This window comes from Choloepus didactylus, chromosome 14, assembly GCF_015220235.1.
Source record: "Choloepus didactylus isolate mChoDid1 chromosome 14, mChoDid1.pri, whole genome shotgun sequence".
NCBI lineage: Eukaryota > Metazoa > Chordata > Mammalia > Pilosa > Megalonychidae > Choloepus > Choloepus didactylus.
In genome coordinates this window covers 7,019,465-7,044,182 of record NC_051320.1, presented here as the reverse complement: position 1 = coordinate 7,044,182, position 24,718 = coordinate 7,019,465, and the positions used below count along the sequence as shown (strand labels likewise).

Below are 24,718 nucleotides of genomic sequence, written 5' to 3'. Positions count from 1 at the left end.
CAAATATTTTTGAGAGTCACTGAATTTTCCTAGTCTGCCAGGCACAGTCTTTGTGGACCTGCTGGCTTGTCTGGGTAAGTGGAATAGAATCAATAAAGTCAGTCACTGTGGACAAACTGCTATAGGGCCACAGGTAATATATAACAATGGTAAAGCAAAGGCAGCATCACAGAAAAGCAGGGGGGCTGTTTCCCATCCTCGTCTTTGATATTATCCCTTTCCCCTCCACCAGTAATGATAATATGGCTTGAACTTTATATCCCCATTTTTCCCTCACCACATTTCATGAATAGTATGCATTATTTCCCTTTATTTACTGCCAATATCCTTCTTATGATAAAACTATTGATGTTTTTGAAAAATTCTAATTTTTTACTTATTTCAAAAGAATTTGTAATTGCTCATTGAAGTATTTTAATGATAGATATTTTAATATCCTTGCAAGATATTTCCAACATCTGATTTGTTATTCTCTTGGTTTCTTTTGATTGTCTTTTCTCATTCAAATTGCTATTTTCCTGGCTGTTTGTATGGCCAGTGATTTTTTTAAAAAAACTTTATACTGGACATTTTGGACAGTAAGCTATAAAACTCTGGAGCCTATTATATCCTCTCTGAGCTGGCAGTATCTAGGGTTTTATTAACTTGTTTGTTTTATCCCCAGGACCCATGATTTTAATTGCAATGCTATAATACTTCTCACAGTTAATTGTTAACAATTTATGTTACTCTTTTATACAAATGTACATATATAAATTAAAATGTCACAAAATGTTATCAACAACAGATGTCTGTATTCATTATGTATGATGGACCTTGATTCAGAAATCAATATCTGAAGAAATCATAATATTGCAGAGCATTACTAAAGTGGGAAGAGTAAAAGGGACCTTCATTTAACTCAAATTTGTAAATGTCGATTCCAGTAGACTGTGAAAACCTATGTATTCCTACTGTATGATTTAGAGCAATGACTAAAAAAACTATTAAAAATGATAAAAATACTGTAAATAAATAAAGATGCAATCCTAAACCTTGAGACTATTTCTAAAGCAGAATTTAATGTAAATATCTAGATATGACCAAACATAATAGAAAATGAGGAGAAAAATCAACAGTCTAAACCAGGGGCTGGCAATCTTCAGTCTATGTGTCAAATGTAGCCTGCCACATGGTTTTGCAACTGAAGTTTTATTGGAAGGGAGAAATGCCCATTGATTCATGTATTTTTAAGGCTGTTTTCATGCCACAATGGCAGAGTGACTAATTAAGACAGAGGTGATATGGTCTGCAAATCCTGAACTATTTACTATATGGAATGTTACAGAAATGTTTCCTAATCCCCAGACCTTCCTCTCAAGACACTACAAAACAAAGTATCAACTTCATTTAAAGAATGAAGGAAATGAAGATAAAAGCAGAAATTAATGAAAGAAAACACATGCACATAGTAGAGCGAAACACCAAAACTAAAAATTACTGATTTGAAAAACAAAACAAAACAAAACACTATAATTGACAAACCCCTATCAAAATATATCAAGATGAAAAGTGAAGAAACAAATTTCAGGAGTGAAAAGAAGGACATCAGTAGTGATTCTACACTTACTAAAAATGATAATATGAGGATTTTATGACCGACTATATGAAAAAAGTAACTTACTAAAAACAAAAACAAAAGGAAATATAGAACCTAATAGACTACACCTATTGAAGACATTAATGCATTACAATCAGTTAGTGGTACAATCAATGCCTTAATTGCATGTGTTATTTTTGTCTCCAGAATCATGATTGTTGCACAACATTGTGTATTATATTATGACTCTTCTCTCTACTATCAGGAAGTTACTGAAAACAAAAATTTTAAGATATATTATGTTAAAAGTCTGACTACAAGTCTCTTTTGCAATCAGGAAAAAAATCTGAACTCATGAGCATCTATTTACTCACCGACTTAAATCCGTCCCAGGCACGTACTGAGAGAAGCGGGAGTGCAGCAGGGGGATGAGCCTGAGATCACACCATCGCTTTTCCCACCTCAGCCCTGGAGAGGCTGGCCACGAGGAGCACGACAGCGTGTCCTGGAAAGAGCGCACACATTCATCATTGTTGTTTTCCTTCTTTCGTGTGAGCTTCTATGTCACAAACCCTTTTCGTGTCGGTGATATTCTTTTTCTCCTGAATGAATAAAAGTTCATAGTCATTGACACTAAAGTACTGTTTGCTAACTTCTTGATTAATGGAGAGCTCCATAAAAGGTGAGAAAGAAATCACTGAGATTAGGAATGGTAGTGAAGACATGGAAAACGGGTGGGAGAAGGGAGAAAAGAATAAGTGTGACAAAACTGAAAAAAGAGTGAAACAGATGGGGCAAAACGGTAGCTGCAAAATAACTGATAAGTGACAAAAATGGAAATAAGCCTTAGTTCGTACAACTACTTGCTAGTACTACTTGTACAACTACTGATAGTAGTCATAGTTACCTATGTTGAGTGCTTCACATGTATTGCCTAAACCCCTTGCAACATCTTCGAAAGATTAGGCTATTCTATGCTCATCGTATAGAGGGGAAACTTCAGGAATTTTAAGAAGCATTGAGTTATTGCCTCCCCAACTTTTCAGCCTTGGGATACATAAAGAAATGAAAATATTTGTGCGGGAGTCGAGGGTAAACAGACCAGTTTGTGGTCAGCCCAGAGGTAACGGCTGGGATTATAAGCCCCAGGTCCCACCCAGCTGCCATATGACTACGCTTTTATCTGCATAGAGCTGAAACTCTCATAGGATGCAGTGCTCATGACATAGCACTGAGAAGTTCTACAGTAAATAATTTACCCATCATCCAGTCAGTAAATGACAAAGCCAGGATTCATTCAAACCTACATCACTCTGCTTCCAGACTCCAAATATTTGCTATGTAACTTCAGGCAAATTATTTAAAGATGGTTTACCAACCTTCCCCAAAATGCAACAATAACTCCCCTTACTTTTTATGTTTCTTGAACAAAAGTGATAGAAAATGTAGAACATAAAAGATATAGGCGATGAAATATTAAGGGCAACTAATAAATTATATTATATGAAAATGATAATCATCAATAGGTGAATATAAGCACTACAAATCATATTTTAGACTTCATAGATTTGCAGATTTGAAAATTTATATGAGGTTTTTGACATGACTTTGATGTAGCATCACAACTGGATACATTTATGTATCAAAGTTGTAAATATGTCACTTTCTTTTATGTTTTGACCTATTAAGAAATATGAGGTAATAATCAGGATCAATGTATTTCATTTTATAGAACTGTTGTTTATAGTAGAATGCTTAGTGTCCTTTGACAATTATTTATCCATATTTATTTTAACTACAAAAAGAGAATATATGTATTTGCTTTCTACTTTACTTAGTAAGAGTAGTATTAGAGTTATTTTGAATTGTATATAAGATGATTTAAAAAAATACAATGAATTTTGTGTTTTTGAAAACTACTGAGCTTTATTCCTCAATGCCAAGAATACTGTTTCCTATAATATTAACAATGTGAATGGAAAAGCCAAATTTACACACTCTCTCCTTTAGTCTCTTTTCCCAGAGATTAACACTTCCAAGTTATATTTGCACATAAAACTTCATGAATATTTATCTTATCAAAATAAAATTGCATATAGGTCAAAGCCTTGACCAAGATTTTGTTATAGACTTGAAATAAAGTGATCATTAAAGGTATAGATTTTAGAAAAATATTTCCCCAATTCTGATTAGCTGATGATCAGAATTAGTCACTTGGTCAGCAGAAAACAAACTCCTTTTCTTCATCAATAGGGAAAGCGATTCAGTGGGCTGGGCTGTGGCTTAAGAATCTGTATTTTGACTGACAAACCAGGTGATTCTTGTGTATCCCAAAATTGGTCAACTCTAGTTCTTAGAAAGATTAGATAATGTTTTTAGATAAGATAGTAAAGGGATCTTTATATATTACAAGGCATCATGAACCCTTACACTTAAAGTGATACCTTAAGATAAACTAAATTTGTGCTTACCCAAAAGAATAATGCTTACACAAAAAATGCTTCAGGGAATAATTAAAGCATGGACATTAAAAACGGAATCACCTAGGTACAGATTGATTTAAGGATTGAGGTACCTAAAAGAATCAATTGTTTCTGTTCAGGAAACTGAAGCAAGAATAATATGCAAAAAGTTCTATGGGAAATATGGGTCAGGACATCCACTTTCTTCCACATGCCCAAAGTCCATAACTATTTGGTGATGGGTCAGGAGGAAAGTTGCTTTGTGCTCTCCCAGTTTTATAAATCTATGAGTAGAGATATCCTCTACTTCCTCTCCTGCATCCAGGTCTTCTCATGAGATGCGAGAGAAGCAGAGTTTGGCATAGACTGTCTAATCCTGAAAATTATACCAAGCCAGCAGATTAATATTCCCATAGAAGTTCATATACAACAAAGTGCATACTTGTTATGATATTCTGTCAACTTTTGTTGAATTGAATGAAGTCAGATTTTCAAAATCTCTAGCATTCTTACCTCTGCTATTGGAGTACTGATACCTACCATTATTTTTCTTCCCTATATTAGTTAACTTTATGCATTTTTCTATAAATCTGTATTTTAAACTTCTTGAGTCAGGAACTCCATTCCCCACTGTGCCAAAGAACCTAGAAGAATGCTTTCCATAGACTAGGCCCCCAGGAAATGTTCATTTAATGGAAATGCACTGAGAAGCTATTTTCTTAATTTTGAACATGCTTCATTTGAATTTACGTATGCCTCTATTCTTAAACTCTAAAGCAAAATGATGACTATCTTTACTTTCTTCACAGTGACATATCTTCACTAATATCAAAAGAATGTTCAATAGTAATGTCAAAACTGGAAATAAAATGTTTCTCTTGAGAAAGAAATGATAAAATAATAATTCTAACAAGAAATCTATGAATTTTATAAAACTAGATATATTTGGAACAGTCATGTTATAGATTACAGATTAGCATTTTCTTCTCTTTTTTTTTGGCTATATCTGTACCTTTCTAAAGGAGAACATTATGTCAACCTGATAGAGGCACAATTTGTAAAATTAATACCATGGAGTTTTGCGAGAGTGTGTGTCAGTGGAATTAGTTAAAACTAATAAGGAAAATGAATTCCTTACCCTCAGACCTTCCACTCTGACACTCACTGTTTCTCATTATTATAGGGTAATCCAAGGATATGGGGTGGGGGTGAGAATTTGAAAAGAAAATACAAAACAACTTCCTCCCACTCTGAAGTAGAGCAGCTATTCTACCTGTCCTGGGCACACAGCTGGGTGGGGTGGGGGGGCTCTTGGATGAATGGATTGTGGAGGGTGAGTCCTCAGGAGGAACCTGCAAGGACCAAGGGAAGCAGGATGAGGCAGGGGACAGGGAAAAGATGGGGGTTCCACTGAAGGAAGGCTGCAGTCTGACCCATGAGCCCTGAGTAGGGAACCACTCACAGTTTCCTACCATTAGGCAAGCGGTCTGCCTTTGCACCCATATCTGTAAGTCCTTGGCTGTGGCCATGCCCAAGGTAGGGGTGGTGAGCCTGACTTCCTCGCAAAGGGGCTCCTTACAAAGAGGTGAGCTGTCACCTGTAGCAGCTGAGACTCCAGCAGCCTGGAGCAGTGCACAGGTCAAATAAAGGCATCAATAATGGGGACGGAGGAAAGTGGGATGGAGAGGGTGAGCAAAGCAATTACTAAAATATTGTAAAAAAGTTTGAAAGGAGCTGATAGCAGCACAGAATGACTCACTATGTATATAGTATTACACTTCTTCCCTTCATATCTGGACTGACACAAACACATTGTGCAAATTTTTCAATCAGGAAGCTTTCCAAACCAGACCCTAGAACTAAGTTATTTATACAGAAGGAGAGAAACAAGTCCTGTTGTTATTAACATTGTATGATAATTATGACAAATGCCATATTATTTAAGAAAATAGTTGGACCAATTAAATGATAATGCTGTAAAATTCTAGGTGCTGAGTTATGTATCATTTGAGTTGCAGAACCTCATGAATTAAAAGATGCATAACACTTAACAAATTGGAACTCCAGCAATTGAGCTTCAATATCAAAGTTCTTAAGATGTTTCCAGATCTGCTTCATTTACAAATTCTAAAATATATACAAAGTTGTTGTTTTTCAGGAATTACCTTTGTTCAAGTAAGAATTTCAATTGTTTGGATTAATATCATTAAGCATTTCATCCATGTTTAAATGTGAAGAAGAAAATTAATATTTAAATGAAATCAGCTTTTTTCATTTTTAATGACTTCATTTTAATTGTAATTTGGCATACATTTCTTAAGAAACAGGATAGATTAACATATACTTTAAGTGGAAATAAAGTGAAGTATATTTGAATGAACAATTGTTTAAATATTATTTTACTGTTAATCTGTGATAATCCTGATATTCGTTTCCTCATTAGGAAATCAATGTTTTCATTCACTTAAATCTTGCCAACTTCTGATCAATGTTTTAAATATTTTCCATTGCATAACAATTCTTTCTCTGGAAACAAAAATAAAAAGGAAAGCAGATGGAATATACCAATGTGATGGGTTTTGGAAAATATCCTTAAATTTTATTGACAAATATTCTTGATTTTGTCAAATGTTCCTTTTTCTGAGCAGGAAAGGTTTGGGCTGGTAACACACTTGGGAATAACGCGAATGCAATCAGAGTAGAACTAAAGACCGTTCAGATCTGAAGATGTTCAAATTGAATCCTTTGAAATAAAATGCCACAATTAGGTCAAGAATTTCAAATGAAGGATGAATCATACAAGTACGGAGGAGAAGCTATGTGCCTTATACAGCTTAATAAATATGTGAAATAGAAAAATTCTATTCTGCTTAAAGTCAGCTCTCCTACTCTTCATATTTGCAAGCACAGGGGTTATTTGCTAGACCTACATATAACCAGACAGCATCCACTGTCTTTAGAATGTGTATTTTGAAGGTTGAAATAAACGCTCATCAAGAATTTTCAAAAAGTTCTATAAAAAAGGTTTTCTCCTAAATACTAATACAAAATCGAAATTAATGAATATTTTATTAAATGTCAAAGTTAAATTGACAAAACACAGATGTCAATTTCTTTGATTATTAAATGCATGCATAATTAAACAAGTCATTACTTTTTCACATAATACTCAGGTTAGATTTTCTTATTTTTATTGATTCCCTGGTATGCACAACAATTGCCAAGGTGTCCTAAATAATGGGAAATTAAATAACTACTTGCAGCAAAATCTTTCAAAAGCAAAATAATTAAAAATTATGGAAGCTCACTTAGAGTGCAAAATTTTATATAAGGTTGAATGCTATAGAATGGTTGTAAGATGTAATGCATGTCTCTAGAAGCTGCAAAAAGCAAAGGAGGAAAACGACATAAAGAAATCACTGAATAACTGATTTATGTTTCCTTCCTGGCTTTTCCTAATATTTAAATGTTAAGTAACCCAAGACTTCCAATCTATCAGATGAACCAGATTCAATAGCAATTTTTGCCCACTGTAAATATGTCTTCTCCTTGGGTCCCTTTATGTTATCTCCTCATTACTCTGAGTTACGCGGCAGTCCTCTTACTGGATTGGTGGGGTGGTAGTTGAGATGCAGGCCACTGTCACAGAGAGGGGAGGAGGTCCCGCTGCTCTGGTCACTGGGTGCACCTACAGGAAACAAAATCATGACACCCAGTGGTCAGAAGGCCATTGAATACAATCGGGGATATCAAGTACATCAGGCACTAAAAGGAAGTTTTCATTTTACTTAAAGCAAAGCCAAACAGTTGCAAATAAGCTAAGTAATTGTTATTGGTGCACTGAGACAGAGGCCCACAGATATTTATCTTTGAGTTCAGAAACATGACAGCTTTCTAAGGAAAAAAGACAACCTTATTAAGAGCATTATTTTGTTTCATTCGACAAAGCCACTCACACTTCTAAACAATACTTACAATCATGCAGGTTTGACTGTTTGCAAATTTTCATTTAATGTCATTTTTCAACTAATTGGCAAATCCTATGTTTGGGAACCATAATACTGCATGACAAGAGAAATATTTTCATGTGTTCTGTCTTTATAAGGGTTGTTGGCATGCACTATAATTGGAAGTATCATCATGGAAGGCATCTAATTTTTTTTGCATTAGCAATGGCACAACTCCAAAGTAGATCCTTATGAAAAAATAATCGATAATTCCTTTTAAAGGTAAGAACCGTATGTCTAGAATATTTTTGATTTACAAAGCATGCACAATTCAGTATGTTTCAGAGTCAGAATTAAAATACATCTTTCTTGATTTCCAATCCATTGCTTTTTTTAAAAAAGATATTATTTTTTGTGATGCTGATAAATATAAGCTATTGATGTAATTGACTTCCAATTTTTACGTAAAATGTTATACTTAGAATTCACCTGAGGAAAGGCCAATTATCACCCGAGTTCGGTACTTTGGGGTGCTTTTGCCATTGCCCAGATTGTGTGAGAATGGAAGGGAGCAGGACTGTGTGAAATATGAGGTCACTGCAACTGATGCAGGATGGTGACAGCAACTATAACTGGTCAGAAGAAGATGGAGGCATAGAGAGGAGTGGAAGCTGGTTATGCCCCTTGGAACAACTAATAAACAACTAGGAACAACTAGTAAATAATATGGAATAACTGTGGGGGGACAAATGTGACTTCCCATTCATCAAACACCAACCTGAATTGGGAGGAATGCCCCAAGATCACAGCATAAAATCTGTAAGTAAAAACTGTGGATCCAAGCCAGGAGCCCCCTACCCCTATGGCAGCCCTAACTGCAAAACTTTGCTGTGATAGAGAGCAGCACTCTCTGAACAAGGGGATATACTTCAGCCCAGTAACAAGTGGGGCTTTAATTAACAAGTGTTGACTGCTCAATACAAGCTACAAATCCCCAACAAGTAGACAGAGGCTTTTGGTGAGGACTGATCTTGAAGAGCTGGAGGACCTCTCTGGCCGACAGGCAAAACTGAGGGTGGCCACAGACACCCCCCTGAAGGGGGGTGTTCTGTGCCTTTATTGGCTCAGTGGAGAAAGCCTCAACCATTTTCAATTTCCAGAGTTCTGACCCAGACAGGGGTGGAGATAGCAGAGTCAGAGAGACTATTTGAATGCAAATGATATCTCCCAAGGGGATGTACCTTCCCTAAGTGAAAAGAGGTGGTGCCGGTGCCATGCTCTACTACCTGCCTTCCATTCAGATCAAGACCCTAGAGCCTGAGGGAAAACAGCCATGGGCCACACCTCCTTACACCAGTCTGGAGTGGCAGGCTGACAGGTGCCATCTGCTGGGCAGAAAAGCACAGTGGCTTGAAGTCTCAAATGGTGTTTCAATCTTCTAAGATACACTCTCAGTGAGACCTAATACTACTGCCTCCTTCTGAGACCTGAGCCCATTCTGGTCTGGGAAAACCTGATTGGGGTAACCAAGGAAACCACTTTCCTAGACAACAGAAAACTATAACCTACATTAAGAAAAACAAAGTTATGGCCCAGTCAAAGGAAAAAATTTACACTTCAACTGAGATACAGGAATTGAAACAACTAATGCTAAATCAATTCAAAAAGTTTAGGAAAGATATGGCAAAAGAGATGACGCATATAATGAAAACACTGGGTGTACATAAGGTAGAAATTGAAAGTTTGAGAAAAAACCTGGCAGAATCTATTGAAATGAAAGGCACAACACAAGAGATGAAAGACACACTGGAAACATAACAGCAGATCTCAAGAGGCAGAAGAAAACACTCAGGAACTGGAGAACAAGTCACCTGAAAGCTTACACACAAAAGAACAGATAGAGAAAAGAATAGAAAAATACGAGCAACATCTCTGGGAATTGAATGACAACATGAAATGCAGGAATGTACATGTCATATGTGCCCCAGAAGGAGAAGAGAAGGGAAAGGGGGCAGAAGCAATAATAGAGGAAATAATCAATGAAAATTTCCCATCTCTTATGAAAGACATAAAATTACGAATCCAAGAAGTCCAGCATATCCCAAACAGAATAGATCTGAATAGGCCTATACCAAGACACTTAATAAGCAGATTACCAAATGACAAAGATAAAGGAAGAATCCTGAAAGCAGTAAGAGAAAAGCTATCCATCACATACAAATGAAGCTTGATAAGACTATGTGTGGATTTCTCAATAGAAACCATGGAGGCAAGAAGTGGTGTGATATATTTAAGGAAGTGGTGTGATGTATTTATGATACTCAAAGAGAAAAAACCACTAACCAAGAATCCCATATCCAGCAAAATTGTCCTTCAAATTGAGGAAGAGCTTAAAATATTCTCTGACAGACAATGACAGAGTTAGTGAAAAAGATACCTGCTCTACAGGAAATGCTAAAGGAAGATAGGGAGAAAAAAAAGGAGTGAGAGGTTTGAAACACAATTTTGGGAAATAGTAGCACAGCAATGTAAGTACACGGAACAAAGATGACTGAGAGTATGGTTGAAAGAGGAAGGTTAGGAGCATGTGGGACACCAGAAAGAAAGAAGAAAAGTAAAGACTGGGACTGCATTACTCAGGGAAACTTGGGGTGCTCAATAATTGTGATAAAAGTACAAATATGTTTTTACATGAGAGAGAACAAATGAATGTCAACATTGTAAGGTATTAAAAATATGGTGGGATTAGGGGAAAATACAGTCAATGCAAACTAGAGACTATAATTAACAGAAACATTGTATTTTGTTTCCTTTAATGTAACAAAGTCAATATACCAAAGGTAAATGCATATGGCGGGGGATATGGGAGGGATATGGGACTCTTGGCATTGGTGATGTTGTCTGACTCTTTATTATACTTTGGTTTAGTGCTATCTTTTCTTTTGTCACTTCCTAGGTGTCATGTTGGTTTTTTTCCCTCGCTCTTTGTTTTCTTTTGTCTCTCTACCCACTTTGACTCTTCCTCCTTCTTTGTGGAAGAAATGGAGATGTCCTTATATAGATAGTGGTGATGGTGTTGAATACTTAAATAACGTGACTGTACAGGGAACCATCAATTGTTTACTTAGGACATGGTGTATGGTGTGTGAACAAAGCCATCTTTAAAAAATGAGTTGATGAAGAAATCTTGAGTGCACTATATTGAGTAAAATAAGACAGAGGCATATGGACAAATATTGTAGGGTCTCACTGATATGAACTAGTTATAATATATAACTTCATAGACATAAAATATAAGTTACCAGGATATAGAACAGGGCTAAAAACAGGGAGCAGTTGCTCATTATGAGCAGAATGTTCAACTAGGGTGAAGTTAAACATTTGAAAGGGACAGAGGTGATGGTAGCACATTGTGAGAATGACTAAGAGTGCTTAATGGTCTGTGAATATGGTGGAAAGGGTAAGCTCAGAGTCACATATGTCAGCAGAAGGAAAGTTGGAGGTTAAAAGATGGAAATGTATAAAACAGTGAATCTTGTGGTGGACAATGTCCAAGATTAACTGTACAAATAGTAGAAATCTCTCTCATGAACTAGAGCAAATGTATGACACTATAACTAGAAGTTAGCAATAGAGGGGTGTATAGGAAAAAATATATACTTATTGCAAACTATATACTACAGTTAGTAGCATTTTAACATTCTTTCATCAACAGTAACTAATGTATCATACCAATACTATGAATCAATAATCGAGGGGGGTTGGTTAGGGTTATGGGAGGATTTGAGTTTCTTTTTTCTGTCTTTATTTCTTTTCTGGAATAATGACAATTTTCTAAAAATTGAAAAATATTAATTGTGGTGATGGATGCACAATATGCACAATGTACTGTGGGCTATTGATTTTATACTTTGAATCTTTGGATAATTGTATGGTTTGTGAACAATCTCAATAAAATTTTTAAAAAAATGTACTTACATTAAAACATTATAAGTCAAAGATACCAGTCCTAATATATTAATCCATGTGCTCACTCTGAGAATAAGTGATTATGTTCTCATTTTTTATTACTTCAATGCCCTGTATGTTTCCTGTGCTAAGAAGGAGATCATAAACTTTCTTGCTAAATTAGCCTGAATAAATATTTTTTCCATTCTTAAACCATTCTTCAGCTGCATTTTCTTTTAAATTTCATCTGCATTTGTCATGAGACAATATTTTTAATGTATATACTTATTGTTTTAAAACTTACTGAACTTTTGAACTGAAATAATGAAAACACAATCTAACAAATTCTATAAAATGCATCTAAGGTATTTTTTGAGTGAAATTTTAAATATTTAAATGTATATGATAGAAAAAAGATAGACTTAAACTCGATTATCTTTGCTTCAATTGTAAGAATTAGAAATGGAAGAGCAAATTGAAACAAACTAAATAAAAGACAGAAATATTTAAAAATAAAAGTAGAAATCAACCAATAGAAAACAGAAAATAATCAGGAAAATTAATAAATACATAAGTGGGTTTTTAGAAAGATTAGTAACATAAGTAAATTCATAGCAAGAAGGACCCAGAAAAAGAGAAAAAACACAGTATCAATAATAGGCCTAAAAAATGGTGGGTGTGGGAGTGGGTCATTAAAAAACACCAGAGATTAAAAGGAATAATGAAAGCTTTTGATGAAAAGCTTTATGCAAATAAATTAACTTAGTTGAAATGGATTGATATTTGAAAAAAAAACCTACCAAAAATGCCACAAAACAAAAAGAATATTCAAAAAAACCCTACATTCACAAAGAGATTAAATTCCTTCCAAAAACCAGAACAGCTACCCACAATTATACTTCTAGGCTCCGAATGCTTTTCTGCATATTCCTTCATTAATGTAAGAAAGAATAAATTTGTTTCTGGAAATAAAGGAGGAGGTACAACCCCACAACCCTGATACCAAAATTCTACTAAAACATTACAACAAAAGAAAAGTACAGATGAATATAGAGAAAATTTCTTAAACAATTATTAGCAGATGGAATACTATAAAATATAAAAAGTATATAATACTTCATGATCTAATGGAATTTACCCTAGGAATGCAAGTTTTGTTTGGCATTGAAAAAGCAATAAAATGCCAAAATATTAACGGAACAAAAAATAGAAAGAAAAGAACTTCCTAATGGACATAGAGAAAAAAGTTTTGACAATCAAAATTAATTGATGTTATTAAAAAAAACAAACAAGAACAACTAGATAATCTAGTAATAGAAGGATATTTCCTCCACCTGATAAAGGGCATCAGTGACCACCTACAGCTAATTTCGTACATAATGGTAAAGGCTGGGCATTTTGGCCTTCATGTCAGGAAAATACCATGATATCTGTTCTCAACATTTATTCAACAGTTTACTGGTAATCCCAGCCATTGCAATAAGAAAAAATAGGAATAAAAGAAGTATAGATTGCGGGAGAAACTAAGATGGCAGCTAGGTGAGACAGGACAAAGGGACACGTCCGTGAGAAACACTAGATAACACCAGAATACCAGTTACAGCGATGCACCAGCTGGACGAGATCTGCTAGTTCCCAGGGACTGTATACTTGGTGAAACCGGGAGTCTGCATTCTGAAATGAGTGAGTAAGCTGGCTGGAAGTCCCGCACCGGCGCAGAGATCTGGGGAAGCCAGGGTTTGGCATCTGGAGACCGAAGGGCTCTTTTAATTAAAAAAATAATAATAAAAGGGAAAAACTCAGGAGTGGCTGCATCTGCAATTCTGGGAACCACACAGTAAAACACATCAAGAGGGGGCTGGGCTGGCCTCTCAGGGTCTGGCCTGGAAGATAGCCGGCTGCAGATATCCCTGGGGCCGGGGGAATGGAGGGGAGAGCCAGAAGCCGAAAGAAACCCCGAGGCTAGCAGCTGACTCCCGGGAGGGCTGGATAAACTCCTGCCCGGGGCCGTGCCCACAGCCCAGAGCACCACCAGTTGTCCCAGAGCTGAAAGGAGGAACTGTGCGAGGAGGGAGGTGTGGAGACACCCTGTTCGGCCATTTTTGCATCAGGCTGAAAGCGAGCCGGCACGGCCTGGTGGCCCAGGGCTTCCTTTGAGGGACGGCATGCACTGGTGATGTAGCCCAGCAGCCTGGGGCTTCCCTTGAGGGACAGCGTGCACTGGTGACGTAGCACGGCATTCCCTCGGCAGAGGTCCTGGAGGATCGCAGCTGGGCAGGGGGACCCACTTGGAGAACCCAGGGACACTATGCCAAGTCCGGTGGTTTGTGGGACAACGAGAGAGAGGGTCTGGAGCTGAAATGAAATGAAGGCTTAGACTCTTGCGGCAGCCTTGAATCTCCGGGAACCTGGGGGATTTGAATATTAAAGCTGTCCTTCCTCCCTGGCCACCTGTACAAGCACCCCGCATTCAGGGCGGACAGCTCCAGCAACACACCCAGGCTGAGTTCTCCGGCTGGATCCCACAAGAATCATTTCCCCACACACCTCAAGGTGGAGAACTGACTTGAGAAGTATAGGTGACTCACAGGCGCCATCTGCTGGTTAGTTAGAGAAAGTGTACACCACCAAACTGTGTTTCTGAAAAATTAGATAGTTTTATTTTTACAAATTGAAAGAACCCTGTCGAGCAGAGCAAATGCCAAGAGGCCAAAAACAACAGAAGATCTCAATGCATATGATAAAACCAGACGATATGGAGAATCCAACTGCAAACACACAAATCAAGTTATCAGAAAAAACAAAGTTCCTCACAGAATTAATCAAAGTAACACAATCAAGGAACGAAAACATGGCAAAGGATTTAAAGGACATCAATAAGACCATGGCCCAAGATATAAGTGACATAAAGAAGACCCTAGAAGAGCATAAAGAAGACATTGCAAGAGTAAATAAAAAAACAGAAGATCTTATGGAAATAAAAGAAACTGTTGGCCAAATTGAAAAGACTCTGGATATTCACAATACAAGACTAGAGGAAGCTGAACAGTCTCAGTGTCCTACAAGTCCACAGAACACAAAATGAAAGAACAAAAGAAAGAATGGAGAAAAAAATCAAAAAAAATTGAAATAGATCTCAGGGAAACAATAGATAAAATAAAACATCCAAACTTAAGACTCATTGGTGTCCCAGAAGTGGAAGAGAAGGGTAAAGATCTAAAAGGGTAGTCAAAGAAATTGTTGGGGAAAACTTCCCAAACCTTCTACATAATATAAATACACAAAGCATAAATGCCCAGCGAACTCCAAATAGAATAAATCCAAAAAACCCACTCTGAGACATATTTTGATCAGACTCTCAAATACTAAAGAGAAGGAGCAAGTTCTGAAAGCAGCAAGAGAAAAGCAATTCACCACATACAAAGGAAACAACATAAGACTAAGTTGTGACTACTCAGTGGCCACCATGGAGGCAAGAAGGCAGTGGCATGACATATTTAAAATTCTGAGAGAGAAAAATTTCCAACCAAGAATACTTTATCCAGCAAAACTCTCCTTCAAATTTGAGGGAGAGCTTAAATTTTTCACAGACAAACAAATGTTGAGAGACTTTGCCAATAAAAGACCTGCCCTACTTCAGATTCTAAAGGGAGCCCTACCAACAGAGAAACAACAGAAAGGAGAAAGAGACACAGAGAATTTTAACAGAAATATATATAGTACCTTACATGCCAAACCACCAGTACACTCATTTTTCTCTGGTAATCATGGATCTTTCTCCAGAAGGGAACATAAGCTGGGACATAAAACAAGCCCCAAGAAATAAACAAAAAAAAATTGAATATACTCAAAACACATTCTCCAACCACAATGGAATACAAATAGAAGTCAATAATTTTTGAACTGTAACTCCACTATTTACTTCCTACATGATATAAATTACACAAACTCTAATGACAAATCAGTAGTTTTGAACTCAATGTAAAATATGTAATTTTAGACAACTATATAAAGGTGGGAGAATGGAGGAGTATAAGAACATAGTTTATGTGTCCTATTGAAGTGAAGGTGGTATCAAAGGAAAACAAGATTGATATGGATTTAAGAGGTTAATTTTAACCCCAACAGCAAACACAAAGTAATTATCAGAGAATATAACCATAGAGATGAAATGTAGAGTTTGGGTTAAGAGAAATGGGGGAAGGGGCAATGGGGAGTTAAGAAATGAGGGTGGAGTTGCTGTTTGAGGTGAAGGGAAATTTCTAGTAATGGATGGTGGGAAAGAGCATTACAACATTCTAAAGGTGATTAATCCCACTAATGGAAGGCTAGGGAGGGGATGGAATGGGAAGATTTAGGCTGTATATATGTCTCCACAACTAAAAAAAATAAAAGCAAAAATAAAAAAAAAGACAGTCTAAATAGATGATGATTGAATGCCAAGGAAGAACTTGGATGGGATTGGAGGATAGAGGACAGGTGGCTCAAAGGGACACAGTTGAGACATAAGGTAAAGGAAATACAGAATGTAAGCTTTGTATCATTGTTGAATCTCTTGTACTTATTAGCTGCTCTTAATGGGATAGTATAAAAGAATGTTCTTGTTCATGGGAAGTGTATACATGAATTATATTGCATGTTCAAGGATGTGTGCAGCTAGCCCTCATATGTTCAGAAGACAGAGCAATAGATAATGGATGATAGATAGGGAGGGAGGGAAAGAAATAGCGATGTGACAGCATGTTAAGGTTGATGGATTGAGCTATTGGGGGAGGGGGGTCAGGGTATGATGGAATTCTTTGTATGGGGTTAGTATTGTTTATGCAACTGTTCCTATAACTTTGAATTTATTTCCAAAAAATAAATAAAGACAGAAAAGGAAAAAAAAAGAAGTATAGATTGAAAAGAAGAAAAAACTGTGTTTATTTGCAGGTGGCATAATTGTGTATGTAGAAAATGTTTTAAAATGTATTAAATCCTGATTATAATTAATAAAATAAGCAGAATATGTCAATACGTAAAAATATATTGTATTTCTGTACACTATCAATAAAAATGAAATTTTTAAAATACCATTTGCATTAGAATAAAAATTCTTATAAATAAATTTAACATCTTATTTCTTAAATGTTTTTGCATTTAAGATCTACATTTCTAACACATGAAGCTAATGTGAATGATGTGGAATTACCAATCTTGAAAAAATACAAATTTGGAGAACCTATCCTGTTTTTCTGACTTCAAGGCCTATTATAATGCTACAGTAATCAACCGGGTGGTTTTGGTCAAAGAATAGACACATAAATTAATATATATAAGAAGATGCATTGCAATAGAACCAAGCATGTTTTTTTTTATTCAAATAAAATTTAACTGGGCCTTAGCACAGTTGAATAAAGAAAGAAAAAAATTCCATAAATGATTCCGGAATACATGGAAATACATATTACGTGTGTGTGTGTGTGCACGCACATCTACATTTAAAATCTTGATTTCCACTTCACACGCAGAAAGATTTAATATAACAGATTATTTACTTAAATATAAAAGTTAAAGTTATAAAGGCTCTAGAAAAGCAGCATAATATCTCTGTGACCTTGTGGTAGGCAAATATTTCTTAGAGAAGATATAGATAGCAATAACCATATACAGTAAGAAAAATAATGACAAAATGGTAAATTGGACTTTATTGAAATTAAAAACTTCTGGTTGTCAAAGGATACCCTTAGGTAAAAATTTATCCACAGAGTAGGAGAAAATACTTACAGTGTATCTATCTATCTATCTATCTATCTATCTATATATATATATATATGACAAAAGATTAATATACAAAATATTTTAAATCTCCTGATATTTAATAATTTAAAAAAACATGCAAATATAACAAAATACTTGAGCAGGTGCTTTATAAAAGAAGATATTTTTTAAAATGTCCAATAAGTAAACCTTAGCAGCTTTAGTCATAACAGAAACACAAATTAGATACCATTACCTACTCAATAGAATGGCTTAAAAGAACTTTATCAAATTTTGGAAAGAATGGTGGCAACCAGAACTCTCATTCATTGCTGGGGTGGAAAATGGAAGGTAGTTTAAAGCATGCCACTTTGGAAATATGTTTGTCAGTTTATTAACAATTTAGTTATACATATCTCTTCCTACTCAGCAATTCTACTATGTATTTATTTATTGTAACCAAATACATATATGATGCCTTGTACAAGATTTTTCATAACAGCTTTATTCATAAGAGAAAAATACTGGAAATAGCTCAGGTGTCTATCAACAGGTGAATTGATTAACACACTTTAATATATTCATATAATGGAATAAAATATAATATTAATGCAAACAATTGATATATGTAACATGGGTGAATCTCAAACACATCGTGCAAAAATGAAGACAAAGACATAGAAATGTAAATTCAGTGCAACTCCATTGTATAAAGTCCTAGAAGAGGCAAAAGTAATTTGTGATCATAGAAACTAAATAATGCTTTTTTTTGTTTGTTTGTTGTTTTCCCATGGGGTTATGATTTACTGGGAAGAAGAACAAAGACATGTTCCTTTGCTTTGTAGGAGTGTGGATTGAGCAACTATGCATTTGTCGAAACTGATCTAATTGTAAATTTAAGATCTTTGCATTAAAATGCATGTATAGTATGCCTCAGTTAAATAATGTGTCCTTTCATTTGCTTTAGCAAAATTATTGATCAGATGATATACCTTATTTGAGAAAAGAAAAATATCTCAAAATTGATCCAGAAATTTTCAAGTAGCTCCCATGTAAATTACCACATTTCTACTTAGGTGAGTGGTTCCCACAATCTTCCTATTCTCATTGGAGCAACTTAAGAGGCAATCCTTGTTTAATAAGTCCAGTAGAAAAAGGAATATGTCATTTTCTGTTATTCATAATATTCACTAAATATTATGAATGAATTTTATGGAGACTAAAAGTGAATATATTTGATACGATATGACTTTAAAAATTAATAATGATTCTCTGATCTTAAGGTTGGAAATCACTTTAAATGTGATGAATATATTCTGACAAAAGATAGCATCTGTTCCCTTTTCAAAGGGTCTAATGGAGCAATTTGTGATATAAAAATTTTTATATTCAGGCAAAAATCCTGCTGTATAAAGAAATGACCAATCATTGTCAGAAAATAATGGTTTAGAAAGGAAAATTGATAATATGAACATCTTATTAACTCTTCATAAATGCTTACATGCACAATCTTCATTCAATGGAAGTTTGAGGAAAGCAGGTGATCTTTTTAAAAATGACACAGTTAGGGTCACTTCTTCTCCAGCATTCCGAAGAACTTGAACCTAAAAATAATAAAAATGACATCATTGTCACTATGTTTGCAAAATTTTACATATGATTATGAAATCATAAAATGATTGGTTGCCATTTCCAGCTCCCATTTTTTCCCTAGTGGCCAAGAATATAAAGCAAATAAGTTACCTAATGTGCAGGAATATAATTACTTTATCTTCAATTCATACTTCTTGAGATCTTTCTAAATTTATCATTTTTTATGCACCAGAAAATTGGTTAAGCTTTGAAGATATGATTGAATGACCATGCAGATGTTAACAAGAGTCCTAATTCTTATTACATAAAATTGACCATAAATCACTGAAACATTTTTGAAAAATAGAAATAGGCATTATTGTCCTGTTACCATTGAGTACTTTTCCCTTTTCCTGAAAATCTTAAGTGATGATGGAGTCTGTTATTACCAAAAACTTATAACACTTTTAAGATTCTAGAATTAGTGAGTTTAGTTCTAGCAATTAAAAGAGGTCAATTACTCCCCAAATTATATCAAGAAAAATATTAGCAACATTTTAAAAAGTACACCTGTGGAGATATTTTCAGTGAACATAACTGGAAAAAAAATGTAAATATATTTGTAATGTTTCAACACCATACAAATTAAGGGAAGATTTTAAAATGATTAACAAAAAAGCAATTATTAAGTGTGAAATATAACTTGCTATCAAACATAGCAAAAAATTTACCAACTTCAAGTTATCAAAGAATTGCCTAGCAAAACAATGTAGAACTTCTGTTTGGGGTGATAGAAAAGTTTTGGTAATGAATGGTGGAGATGGTAATACAACATTGCAAATATACCTCACACCACTGAGTTGTTTACTTAAAAAAGGTTAAAATAGGAAATGTGCTGTATATATATGTTACCACAATAAAATTTTAAAACAAAATTAGAATGATGACAACAACAAAACAATGTCTAATGAATTCTGGTCCTGACAAGATAACACAGATTCATCCTTATCTGTGCCTCCCTATTAAGTACAACTATAAACCCTGGAAAAAATGCAAGAGCCAACCAAAGGAAAACAGGAATGAAGGGGAAAAATGGTGAAGGACCCGAGGATTTGTTGATGGCACATCAACACAGTGTCATACTCCAACACACAGCAGAAGGAGACAGCCAAGCCAGGGTCTTCCAGATCTACAACAGAAGACATCCCACCAGGCTGACCCCACTTCTGAATTGAAAGGAAGCCCACCAAACCAGGCAAATCAGAAGAACCAGGACTGGCAAAGAGGACAGTTCAGAAATTCTGGTGACAACACATGTCCAGGGGAGACCTCTCCTTCCTGCTGGATCTGAGAGTTCTCAATCTGCTGCATACACCAGCAATGGAGATCATGCCATAACCCTCCCTTCCTGCCAAAGACACTATATGATTGGGGATCCCAAACAAAAGTGCTAAACCAAGAAACCCTCCGTGTCCCTATGGGCTGAGACTATCCTCCTCTTCACAGAGACACTACACTGCAGAGCAGCAACAGCAAGTATGATCCTGCCACAAGTAGCAGTCCCCAAAGGACCATCACCATGCCCCCTCATCCTCAGGAAGCCCCCCTAATCATCAGTGGACAAAGGACTTCTTCCCCACTTGTTGGCATCAGGGGTGGTGGCCTGAGGAAGCCCCCTACCCCCAAAAAAAGCAGTATTGGCAGAGAACACTGGAAACCCCAGTGGCATAAGATATACCAAACAGGACAAAATGGTATCCAATGTGATCAGAAATTAGATTGTCAATGGAACCACAGCCCATTGAACTAGATGGGAAGTGCATGCTAAAAATCTAGAGAGGTTGAATGTATAATAAAAGATTGCAATAAAACAAAAAAAGACAAAACAAAACAGAACAAAACAAAAAACATCTCAAATAAGACCCAGATCTCCTAACCTAATAGCAAAATGACCAGGATACAATACAAAAAAAAAAAAAAAAAATCACATGCCATTATATGAACCAGGAAAATCACTATTTTTGAATGAAAAAGTCAGTCTACTAGCACCAACAATGAGATATATGACATGTTGGAATAATCTGAAAAGGCTTTTAAAGAAACCTAATAAATAGGTTTTTAAAGCAAATGTAAATCCTCTTCAAACAACAGCAACAAAAAAAAAATAGGAACTAAGCAAGTAAGTACAAATTATTAAGAAGAATCAAATGGAAAGAATAGATATGATAATGTTATTTAAAAAATTCTGGACTGACTCAGTAATGGAGTGGTTATGGGAGAAGATAGAATCATTGAGCAAACAACAGAGAAAATGTAGGGAAAAAGCAAATCTTTAGTTGACTGTTGGATGGTAACAAAAATATAAAACTATATTATCAGAATCCCACAAGATAGGAGAGAGTGGGCATGAAGGACTATTTAAAGAAAAAATGGAAAAAACCTTCCCCAATAAGGCAAAAGACATAAAAGCCCACAGAATCAAGAAGGCTAGCAACCCCCAAAAAGATATGCCCAAAGAAACTGACACCAAGACACATCATAATTAAAGTACTGAAAACTAAAGGAAAGGAAAATTCTTGAAAGCAATCAGGTAGAAAAGATACATAACTTATAGGAGAACAACAGTATGAAAGGCAATGAATTCTCATCTAAAGATGGTTGAAATAGTAAAGAGAAGGAAGTGGAACATTTTTTCCTGAGCTGAAAAAAAAAAAAATTTATTAACCTACAACACTATATCCAGTGAAAACATTGGTCAGAAAAGAAGAGGGAATCAAGAAATTTTTCAGATGTAAGAAAATTAAGGGATAGCATATACAACAGAAATACCATAAATACCATAAATGAGTAGCTAAAGTTCTCTAAAAAGTAAAGAAACAATAAATAAGGAAACTTGGAACATTAGGAGGAAGTAGTGACAAATGAAAAAAAAAAAAAAAAAGCAGAGTATAAGTAACAAATAGACTTTCTTTTCCTCCTTTGTTTTCTAATTTGTTTGATAGTTTAAGCAAAAATTAAAAACTGATGTAGTTTTACATGCATGTAGAGGAAAATTTAAGTAATTAAATTTTAAATTATAAACAGGGAGGGTAAAGAACTGTAACAAGAAGTAAGGTATCTACACTCATGTAGAACTGGTAAACAATGACATCAGTAGACTATGATGCTATGTTTATATATATAACATAATATCTAAAGAATCCACAAATTTATATGCAAAAAGATATACTAAAGAAGACTAAAGATGAATATATATATATATATATATATATATATATATATATATATATATATATTTTTTTTTTTTTTTTTTTTTACAAATAACCCACAGGAAGGCAGGGAAAAAGAAAACAAATGAATGAAATTCTTATTCAACAAACATAAAATAAATAATAAAAATGGCAGATTTAAAGATTAGGAGCAAGATAACACTATCCATTTTCACCACTGCTACTCAACTGAGTACTAGAAGTCCTAACTAGGAGCTATAAGGTAAGAAAAAGGAATAAAGACAGAAGTCACAAAGATTAGAAAGGAAGAAGAGAAGGCACAAAGTTTAGAAAGGAAGAAACAAAATTGCCCCTATTTTCAGATGACCTGTATTATCTTTGTCAAAATTCCAAGGAATATTAAAAATATCAACTGTTTTTCTGTGCAATGTATGTATAGGCTATATGACTACCATTACTGTGGCTTTCTATTATGCTTTGAAATCAGGAAGTGTGATTGTGATGGTTAGGCTCATGTGTCAACTTGATCAGGTGATAGTACCCAGGTGTCTGGTCAAGCAGGCACTGGCCTGTTAATGCAAGGATATTTGTGGCTGGTTAATAAACCAAAAGAAGCTAGCATTTCCCTAGAGAATGCTAACTAACACAACTTGGTATTGAGAGTGGGCCAGATCCCTGAAGAGACTGAAGAGTTAATGCCACTCTTAAGGACTTGAAGGAGGCAGGGGTTGTGATTCCCACCACATCCCCATTTAACTCTCCTGTTTGGCCTGTGCAGAAATCAGATGGGTCTTGGAAGATGACAGCAGATTATTGTAAGCTTAACCAATTGCAGCTGCTGTTCCAGATATGGTATCATTGCTTGAGCAAATCAACACATCCCCTGTTACCTGGTATGCAGCTATTGGTCTAGTAAATGTTTTTTTGTTTGTTTGTTTGTTTGTTTTCCTCAATTGCTGTTAGTAAGGCCCACCAGAAACAGTTTGCATTCAGCTGGCAAGGCCAGCAGTTTACATTCACTGTGCTACCACAGGGGTATATCAACTCTCCAGCCCTATGTTATAACATTGTCTGCAGGGAAATTGATTGTTTCTCCCTCCCACAAGACATCATACTGTTCCATTATATTGATAAATATCATGTTGACTAGACCTAGTGAGCAAGAAGTAGCAACCACTCTAGATTTGTTGGTAAGGTATTTGTGTGTCAGAGGATGGGAGATAAATCCAACAAAAATACAGAGGACTTCCACCTCAGTAAAATTTCTAGGTGTCCAGTGGTGTGGTCCATGTCAAGATGTCCCTTCTAAGGTGAAGGATAAGCTGCTGCATCTGCCCACACACCCGATGACCAAAAAAGAGGCACAATGTTTAGCTGGACTCTTTGGATTTTGGAGACAACATATTCCTCATTTGTATGTGCTACTCTGGCCCATTTACCGAGTGACCATAAAAACTACTAGTTTTGAGTTGGGACCAGAAAAAGATGAGGCTCTGCAAGAGATCCAGGCTGTTGTGCAAACTGCTCTTCTACTTGGACCCTATGATCCAGCTGATCCAATGGTGCTGGAAGTGTCAGTGGCAAATAGATATACTGTTTGGAGCCCTTGGCAGGCTCCTATTGGAGAATCACAATGCAGGCCCTTAGGATTTTGGAGTAAAGCCATCCTCTGCAGATAACTACTCTCCATTTGAGAAACAGCTTTTGGCCTGCTGTTGGGACTTAGTAGAGAGAGAACACTTAACCATAGGCCACCAAATTACCGTGAGACCTGAGTTACCTATCTTGAGCTGGGTGTTGTCCTACCCACTAAACCATAAAATATGGCATGCACAGCAGCACTCCATCATAAAATGGAAATGGTATATATGAGACACAAGTAAGTTACATGAGGAAGTGGCCCAAATGCCCATGGTCTCCAGTCCTGCCACATTACCTTCTCTTTCCCAGCCCACAGCTGTGGCATATTGGGGAGTTCTTTATAATCAGTTGACTGAGGAAGAAAAAACTCAGGCCTGGTTTGCAGAGGGTTCTGCATGATATGCAGGCACCACCTGAAAGTGGACAGCCCCTTTCTGGGATGTCCCTGAAGGACAGTGGTGAACTTGGAGCAATGCAGCTGGTTGTTCACTTTGATTGGAAAGGAGAACTGGCTAGAGGTGCATTTTTATACTGATTCATGGGCCATTGCTAATGGTTTGGCTGGATGGTCAGGGACTTAGAAGGAACATAATTGGAAAA

At 35.7% G+C, this 24,718-nt stretch overlaps 1 protein-coding gene across 2 annotated transcripts in view; it reads right to left on the bottom strand.

Moving 5' to 3' along the window:
- The window catches only part of SNTG1 (syntrophin gamma 1), a 1,042,376-nt gene that overhangs the window by 220,961 nt on the left and 796,697 nt on the right, over positions 1 to 24,718 (bottom strand). For both annotated transcript variants that reach the window (XM_037803436.1, XM_037803438.1), the window contains exons 9-11: positions 19,177 to 19,279; positions 7,647 to 7,729; positions 1,954 to 2,084 (exon numbers count right to left, since the gene is read on the bottom strand). In XM_037803436.1, coding sequence (XP_037659364.1) covers positions 1,954 to 2,084; positions 7,647 to 7,729; positions 19,177 to 19,279 — 317 coding nt within the window. The remainder of the gene's footprint in view (positions 1 to 1,953; positions 2,085 to 7,646; positions 7,730 to 19,176; positions 19,280 to 24,718) is intronic.